Below are 9,061 nucleotides of genomic sequence, written 5' to 3'. Positions count from 1 at the left end.
AATACGCGGAAGGGTGAGGTTTGGAGAGCTTCCGGGTTGGTGGGCATGCGGAGGTGTGGGGGAGTGGAAGCTCTGTGCCCCCTGCCACACCCTTGTCCTGTGCATCTCTTCATCCTGCTGCTCCTGAGTTATATCCTTTTACATAAACTGGTGATCTAGTAAGTAAAATGCTTTCCTCAGTTCTGTCGACTGAAGAAAAAAAGTGCAATGTGAGAGTTGTGCGTTAAGTTTTATTGGGGGAAAATGAGGACTATGGCCTGGGAAACAGCATTTCGGATAGCTCTGAGGAACTGCTCCAGAGAGGTGCGGGGTGGGGGGGGGGGAAGGTGAGCGTTCTGTATGATTTTAGTGAAGGGGGGACGTGCAGTCAAGCACACATGTTGGCAGAGCCTGGCTGCTAGTCAGGAGGAGGCGATGTCCCCGTTGATGACTTTAGTGCTTTTCTGGATATGAGGAGATGCAAGAATTGGGCTCATAAAATCTTCTCCTGAAAATTTCTATCTAAAGACCTGTTCTGCCAGTTTTTCCCAGAGCACAGAGGGCCTCATTCCTGACCTCTGCCCTGAACTCCTTTCAGGGGCCGTTGAAGGTCAGCAGCTGCAGCGGCTCGTGATTTAATCCTCGTAGAGGTAGATGGCAAGGGCCAATTTGTAGCTGGCAATTCCGTCAGCTACTCTAGCAAATTAATCAAACCCAAGGAGGAGGTCGTGGGAACCTCTTGACTTACAGCCAGTAGGTGAGCAGCACAGGTGACAACCTAGTGACTGGTGTCTCACGTCGCAGTCATGTGGGACTGAGCTCCTAACGTGTGGGATCCCAGTTACCTCCAGATAGATAGTGTCAGAATTGGGTTACTGGGTGGTGTTGGAAAACACACACTGGATATGCCTTCAGAAAAGCTCACAGGGATCATGCAGTGCTATCCCCTGATGGACAAAGGAGAACCCACGTCCAGGGAGGTGAAGGTGATGTGCTTTGACACCGACCAGGTGTGCTCCTCCAAGCAGGGCTGGTGCCCAGGAGCAACAATCCTAAACTTGGCTTCCAGAGTGCTTTCCCTCACCTGGTCTCAACCCTGCAGAGGTGGGCAGGGCAGGTACTGTCCATTATAGAGGTAAAATAACCAATATATTAAGGTCTGACAGGAGCGAGGACTATTAACCAGACCGAACTACACACAGCAAAGTGAATTTCCTGACACTGGGCTGTGGTGAAAGAAAGTACAGCGTTTACTGCAGGGCCAAGAGAGGAGCACAGCGGCTCAGGCTCACAAGACCTGAACTCCCCATGGCTTTCAGGGAAGTGTTTTTAAAGGCAACCTTTGGGGTGAGCGCTTCTGATTGGTCAGTGGTGAGGTAGCAGGGTGGTGTTTCAGGAATCTTAATCAGCAACCTTCTGGTTCCTAACCGTCTGGAGTCCACATGCTTGTGCTCAGCGTGTAGTCACCATCCTCCACCTGGGGGAGGTGTCTTAGTTTCTGCAGAAAAACTCAAAGATAAGTGTCAGATTGTTAGGTATATGCCTTGAGGAGGCATATACATAAGAGTTTATCCCTGAACTATTGTTGTTACTTCTCTTGGTTAACTGCTTTCCTTTGTTTCTGCATTGCCTCATTTCCCTCGTTAGTAACTACCTGTGCTGTCCCTTGGAACTTAGGGAACCGTCGGAAGCTAAAGTCTTTTTCTTTTTTTTTAAAGAGATTCTAATTTCTTTTTAAAAATTTATTTATTTATTTTTGGCTGCGTTGGGTCTTCGTTGCTGTGCGCGGGCTTTCTCTAGTTGCGGGGAGCGGGGGCTACTCTTTGTTGCGGTGCGCGGGCTTCTCATTGCGGTGGCTTTTCGTTGTGGAGCACAGGCTCTCGGCACACGGGCTCAGTAGTTGTGGCTCGCGGGCTCTAGAGCGCAGGCTCAGTAGTTGTGGTGCAGGAGCTTAGTTGCTCCAAGGCATGTGGGATCTTCCCGGACCAGGGCTCGAACCCATGTCCCCTGCATTGGCAGGCAGATTCTTGACCACTGCGCCACCAGGGAAGCCCCTAAAGTCTTTTTCTACGAACAAGAAACGGAGGACATAGGGGGCTTTTGGGCGGGAGGGCCCTGCTCAGTTCCAATTCCCCCATTTTTCTTTTTGTTGATACTTCTCAATCCTGAGGGGAACAGGCACGGAATAAGAAAAGGAATAAAGTTTTGGACAGAGAGGTTAATCATAAACTGAGCAGAGGAAACTGGTTTTACAGGGGCTCAGTTTCAGGACCAGAATACAGGCTTCCTGAATCAGCTACAGCACCTGGCCCCTCAGGTGTTTGATAAACACGGCCAACTGAAGTCAAGCGACTGCTGAGCTCCCAGGATTATGGGCGCCAGCTAGCGGAGGCGCGAACATTCCACAGCTGGCGCGCAGCACGGGTAGGAAGAACACCCTGTCGCGACCACAGCCTCCGACGGCCCCTCCCTCCCGCGAGCCAGCCGCGAAAGCGCAGTGACGCAAAAAGGGGAGGTCCAGCCCCAGCAAGACACGGAGTGCGCACGCGCAGCGAAATGGGCTGTGCAACGCAGGTCGGTCTTCCGGGTAACGCAGACTGAGGCCTGGACGAGCCCGCCGCGCAAGCGCAGTGGCACAACAGGCAACCGGCCCCCCGCCGAGCCCCGGAGTGCGCACGCGCACTGGCGCGGGGCGTGCATCGCGACGGGCTTCCGTGGGGGACGCCGACACCGGCGAGCCGGGGTTTCAGGTTCAGTGGCGTCCGCTCGGATTCCTCGCCGGCCGGGTTTCGGCGGAGCAGCCCTCCCGCCGAGGAAGGTGAGCGCGGTGCCGAGGACGCGGAGCAAAAGGAGAAAGGGCAGGCTCCGGGAGAAATGCAAGGGGGCGGGCCGGCCGGTGGCGGGAAAACGTCCCCGAGCTGGGGCGGGCTTGACATGTGATTGACAGGCCAGACACCAATCCAAGGGCTGGGGAGGCCGCGGGGCGGGAGCTGGCCGTGAGCCGCCGGCCGCGGGGCGGATCCGCCGGCCGTGCGAAGCTTGAGTTCCTTACGTTGTAGTGCCTTGCTGGTCCCTGCAGCGCTACCGAATGTGCCGTTACCTGTCCCCCGCAGGTGAGGAAACAGGCTCAGGGATGTGGACTTTAGCACGGATACAGCCGGGATCCCACATTGGGCAGTCTGACCCCAGAGCCCTCCTGCCGCCCGGGGGACCAAGGTGGAGCAGGAGGAGTGCGATGGCTGGAATGGACCAGCGTGTGGGAGGCAGTGCCGAGAAAAGTGGAGAGAAATGTTAGCCCAGTGTGAGAGCTCTGCGGGCGGAGCTGGGAGGGGGACAGAAGCAAGATGCGAATATGGGGTTGGGGCCAGCTCCGGATTCCCAGCAGGTGCGCTGGAGCCGGGTCGTCTCCCAGGTGTGTGACGTTAAAGCACTTTAGGAGGGGGACAGTAGGATGGTACCTGGACATGGATGTCTCATCGGCTCAGGCTGCCATAACAAAACGCCATATACTGGGTGGCTTAAACAATAGAAACTTCTCTCTCCCAGGTCTAGAGGCTGGGAATTCAAGGCCACAGTCCTTATAAGAGTTTAGGACCCCACTCTTAGGACTTCATTTAACCCTGATTACCTCCTTCATTTCATGTTAATTACTCCCTAAAAGCTCTCTCTGCAGATACAGCCTCACATTGGGGGTTAGGGCTTTAACGCATGAATTTGGAGGCGGGGCGGGGGGGGGGACACGATTCAGACTGTAGCAATAGTTTGTACCCAGGCAAATAAATGATCATCGAAGACTGAAGAAAATGAGCACTTTCAGGACTAACGTGAGATGCTCTCACGTATCTTAGCCCATTTAATGAGCATGAGATTTGCCTTCGCATTGGTGGGGAGTTCTAGGGAGAACTTGGGTGGGAGCTCGTGTCCACGCAGCCAGCCTGAAGAGGTCGGGAAAAGTTCCACCAAACATCCTTAATAGCACTTAGTATATCCATTATTCATGGATTTAGCTAAACCCTTCTTTTAACTTACGGTTTAGCTTGTGCTGCTCCTGGAATAATGAGATCCGTAATTACCACCCACGGAGAAGTGGAATAATAATTACTTTTGTTCTGTATTGTTTCGTGTTGTCATTCTAAAGTTTGGTAACTGAGTCTTTCCACCCTACTTACCCTGGTGGGAGGAAGATCAGAAATCTACAGCTTGGAGGCAGATGTGCTTTCAAATCTTGGATTCAAGCCCTTGCTGAGTGACTGTGGGCAAGTCACTTAACCTTTCTGAGGTTCAGTTATTTCAGCTGTAAAATAGAGCTAATAAAAATCCTGGCCACATAGGGTTGTGAGGTTATATGGAAGCAGTTTGAAACCATTAAAGAACTGGCCCTCGGCCTAAATATTTAAGTCATAGACTTCTTCTCCCCACCCCTCTGAGGAGCAGAAACCTGCCCCACGGCTCCCACCTCAAGCTGGCCATTCATTCATCAAATTGTTCCTGAATGCCTGCTGAGTGCCGAAGCACCTGTTCTGAATGCTGGGGGAAGAACAAGACGGACAAGGCTCCTCCTTTTATGCTATTCATATTCTAGTGGGGGAGGACAGTAAATAAGTTCGCACAGCGCTAAGACCTATGAACAAAAGAAAGAGTACTTCAGATCAATGAGATAAAAAAGTGACTTCAGCCGAGTGGGTGGGTGTGTGTGTGTGTGTGTGTGTGTGTGTGTGTGTGTGTGTGTCTGTGTGTGTGTGTGTCTGTGTGTGTGTCTGTGTGTGTGTCTGTGTCTGTGTGTGTCTGTGTGTGTGTCTGTGTGTCTCTGTGTGTTTGGAGGGGGTATTTGACCACTGGAGGGTGCCACATACAGGGAGAGGCCTCTCTGAGGAGCTGAGCTGAGTCCTAAACGTTGAGGACTCCAAGCAGGCGGGGACGGCAGGTGCGAGGCCCAGGCTGATTGGGTCAGGGTGGGGTCCTCACCCAGCCGTCTCTAGGCTGCCCAGTGATCTGTCTTACAAGGAGAGGAGGGACGGGTCAGATTTTTCTCTTGGGATTTAGAACTACGAAACAAGAAAAGACTTCCCTTGGCAGTGGGAGCTGAAGCCAGAGGTCGAGGGGGCTGCAGGCAGAGGTGGCGTGCAGGCTGACTTTGGGGTAAAGCAGAAGCTGCCAGGCGAGCAGAGGAAGCCGGGCAGGCTCCACCTGGCCCGCGACGACGGAGCAGGAGAATGGGAGTCCGCGGGGCGTCCGCGGGTGTTTACCATTGGTGGGCTTCCTGGATCCATCTTGAAACCTGAACCACTTTGCAGTTCTAGTCTGCAGGGAGTCCCACGCCGTCCGTGGCTTCTGCTCTTGGTTTTTCCAGGTGGTCTGTATTCTCAGTCTCTCAATATGTATCTTTTCAGTAAATCTCCCTTTTATTTATGCTAGTTCTCTTTTGCAGACACGTGAGTTGGACTCAAACAGAGCCATGTGGACCTGGGTTTGGATCCCTGGGTTTCCTTTCTGAGCTGAGTCTTTGAAGAGTTACTTAATTTCTGTAAGCGTCAGGATCCAAAGACCATCTGCTTACAGCGTTGTACAGATTAAACGAGACGCCAGAAGTGGAAGGGCCTGCAGAGCGTTGAACACAGGGCAGGCGCTCAGAGTTTGTTAGGGCCGTTCTCCTTTCCCTTCACGTTTTACTGGGTTTCTGATTACACACTTCTCTCTTGGATTGAATTGCCCTGGTTTTAAGTCATCCTTCTTATCGTCATCCCTCCACCTCGGTCCTCGTTTTAACTGCCCCTAAACTCTTAACTGGAAGAACATCACGCAACTCCCTTCTCTGATACATGAATTGACGTGGTCACTGGTCTTCCTGAGGCCAGTTATGTAGCAAAGGCATAAATGGGACTTAGATTTATTCATATTTGTAGTGAGGTGAGCTGGGCCTGCTTAAATAGCTCAGAGCAGTGACTTCCAAAGACAGAGTGGGGCCCGGATGGAAAATGGTGACTAAAGGAAGAAGGGGTGTGTCCAAGCTGTCTCAGAGAGATCAGGGTCAGAAGAGGAGGGAAAACGTGGAGTAAGTGTGGAGCAGAGATGTTTTTCTTAGACCTGGGCCTGCAGGGGCAGACAAGTGCCGAGGCCTCAGTTCTGGGAAGCCCTTCCAGCCAGGGCTCAGCCGCCTGCAGAGGGCCCTCCAGGCTGGGGCCCAGGGAAGGCTCTTAGGGGGCGGCTCTGGTTTGTACTGGAAGTGGCGGCTGGGATGAATTAGATGCAAACGGAAGATGCCTGTTGGGTAGGGATGGGTGTGTGACACGCAGAAAAGCTGTGCTCGGGTTTCTCCGCCTGTGGGTCACGACCTCTTAGGTCTTCACAGCAGGGGCAGGAGAAGCAGTTTTGTCCTGCGATGTTGGAAGACATGGCTGGGAGATGTGGGAGAAGAGAAATTAATGACTACAGAAGTAATTACGGGCTCTCCAAAAGAAATCTCCAGGCCCTTAGAAAGGTGTGCACGCGGGCGGAACGGCAGGGGTTTCCGGCAGGGCTTCCTGGGCCGCGTCCCCCTGTATCCCGTTGTGACGAACGTTCCTGGATGGACAGCGACCGTGGCCAGGCCTCATGGGGAGGCACGTGAGGGAAGGAGCATAGTCTCTGCTTGCAAAACATGTCCCTCCTGGGGAGGAAGTCCATGACTGGTGTTGAGGCCCCTCCTAGGAACCGTTCAGGATCTCGGGCCAGTACTGCCAGCCCATCAGAGAGCTACTAGATTTTCTTTTTACCCCCCCAGGACCATGGCTGACAAAACGGAAGAGGCTGGTGGCGTCCACTTCCCTTTTCCCTTCACACCCTATGCCATCCAGAAAGACTTCATGGCAGCGCTGTACCAGGTGTTGGAGGCTGGCAAGATTGGGATATTTGAGAGTCCAACCGGCACCGTAAGTATTTGGGGCCTGAAGAGGGTCTAGGGAGACTCTGATGACAGGTCAGAGGCAGCGTGCTTGTCTGCATATGCAGAGAGTCGTGGTTTGAGGTTGAGCAAAGTCGTTCTTTCTGAGTAGTGGCCGTTTCTGTCTATTAAGCCGTTAAACACAGGCCCGGGGTCTGAGAAAAATTAGGCTAAAGGCAAATGAGAATTTTAATGGCCATGGAAACCACGACCGTAGCACTGAAACCTTCCGGATTTTTCTGGGCGCATGACCGCTTTGATGCTGAGAAACGTGGAAATTACTCTGGCTTATCCACAGATCCGACATATTGGTTTACTCTCCAGGAACTGGGTTACTGAGGGCCGGAGGGGTCCAGTCCAGAGCCCCTCAGTTTTCCTTCCTGGCCTGGGAGGAGGGGGTTTGTTAGAGGTTGGCCGCGGAGGACTGTTAGGTTCCCACATCTCTCTTGCCCTTTATTACCTTCTAGAGCAAGTGTCGCGTGAGAGCTAGCTGCCTGTGTGGGTGCTGCTGTGACCTCCTGGAGGACGAGGACCTCGAGGTCCTCTCCTCTGTGTCCCCGTCATCTGTGGGGAGCTTGGCACGGTCGGCCTCGGGGCTCTTAAGCTGTGTGTGTGTAATGAATGAACGAAGGAAAGTGACTTATTCCTTCTCATCCACTGACGGGAATGTGTCACTCTCTCCTGGGATGACACGATCTGCTGGGGCAGGAAGAGGGCGGATGGGCCGCTCTCTTGTTCCGTTTTGTTCCTTCAGATACAGCGAGTGGGAGAGGCTCCGTTCCGCCAGTTCACACAACATGGGTCATGAAGATACTGTGCAGAGTGAGCGTTTTTTGTATTTTTGGTTTTTTTGGCTGCGTTGGGTCTTTGTTGCTGCGCGCGGGCTTTTCTCTAGTTGTGGCGAGCGGGGGCTACTCTTCGTTGTGGTGCGCAGGCTTCTCATTGCGGTGGCTTCTCTTGTTGCGGAGCACGGGCTCTAGGCGCGTGGGATTCAGTAGTTGTGGCTCACAGGCTCAAGAGCGCAGGCTCAGTAGTTGTGGCGCACGGGCTTAGTTGCTCCACAGCATGTGGGATCTTCCCGGACCAGGGCTCGAACCCGTGTCCCCTGCCTTGGCAGACGAATTCTTAACCATTGCGCCACCAGGGAAGCCCGAGGGGTTTTTAAAGTAGCATCTTTCTACCAGCATCCGACCTTCCATTTACACCCAGTGCACGTGGGGACTTCACTGGTGGTCCACTCTGCGCTTGCACTGCATGGGCTGTGGATTCAATCTCTGCTTGGGGAACTAAGATCCCGCGTGCTGTGCAGTGCAGCCAAAAATAAATAAATAAGCCCAGTGCATGGGACGTCTGCCCTCCTGACCCCCCCACCGAAAGACTGGTTAGGGTCAGGAGCAGCTTCCTGTAATTAGATCTGAGGAGCTCAGGTCCCCAGCCGACCACCTGCCACATCTGACATTGTTAAGCATCTCATCTTCCTCTCTTTAAAGTCACGTGAAACACTGAATCAAAGAACAGTGCCTATCATTTAAAAAGTCACATTTATCAAACGTTGTTCCTTGGGCAGGTGCTTTTAAGTCTTTTAACTGTTTCTTAAGAAATACTTGGGGGCTTCCCTGGTGGCGCAGTGGTTGAGGGTCCGCCTGCCGATGCAGGGGACACGGATTCGTGCCCCGGTCCGGGAAGATCCCACATGCCGTGGAGCGGCTGGGCCCGGGAGCCATGGCCACTGAGCCTGCACGTCCGGAGCCTGTGCTCCGCAACGGGAGAGGCCACAACAGTGAGAGGCCCGCGTACTGCAAAAAAAAAAATAAAAGAATAAAAGAAATACACTTGGATAGAATATGTTGAAATTACAAGCTTATGCCGCTGTTTCTCGCCTTATTGATCTTAGTCGTTGGGACCTTCTTGTGGTAGATAAGGTGAGCTTCCTCCCTGGTGTGGTTACATATTTTTAGTCTCTTTTTTTTCTTGAATAATCTTTTGTCTCTTTTTTAAGAGTCGATAGTTGTCTTTTAAAGGTTTGTGTAGTTTTTAAGGTACTTATGCCTGTTGCGCTCACAGCATCCAGTGATCTCTCAGTATCACACTTCATCATAAAATTATTACCTTCGTCTGCCCGGGCTGCCATCACAAAACACCACAGATGGAGTGGGCACAATG

General features: G+C 52.8%; 1 protein-coding gene across 2 annotated transcripts in view; it reads left to right on the top strand.

Moving 5' to 3' along the window:
- Nucleotides 1–2,685: 2,685 nt before the first annotated feature.
- DDX11 (DEAD/H-box helicase 11) overlaps nt 2,686–9,061 on the top strand; it is a 31,760-nt gene continuing 25,384 nt past the window's right edge. The window contains exons 1-2 of one of the 2 annotated variants that reach the window (XM_082665836.1): nt 2,686–2,797; nt 6,740–6,887. In XM_082665836.1, coding sequence (XP_082521962.1) covers nt 6,744–6,887 — 144 coding nt within the window. In that variant the 5' untranslated portion in view covers nt 2,686–2,797; nt 6,740–6,743. Of the gene's footprint in view, nt 2,798–6,739; nt 6,888–9,061 lie in introns of those variants that run through there. The other variant, XM_082665835.1, reaches the window with a different exon arrangement.

This window comes from Grampus griseus, assembly GCF_964374135.1.
Source record: "Grampus griseus genome assembly, chromosome: 11".
In the NCBI taxonomy this organism is placed as follows: Eukaryota; Metazoa; Chordata; class Mammalia; order Artiodactyla; family Delphinidae; genus Grampus; species Grampus griseus.
This window is presented reverse-complemented; position numbering and strand designations above follow the sequence as displayed.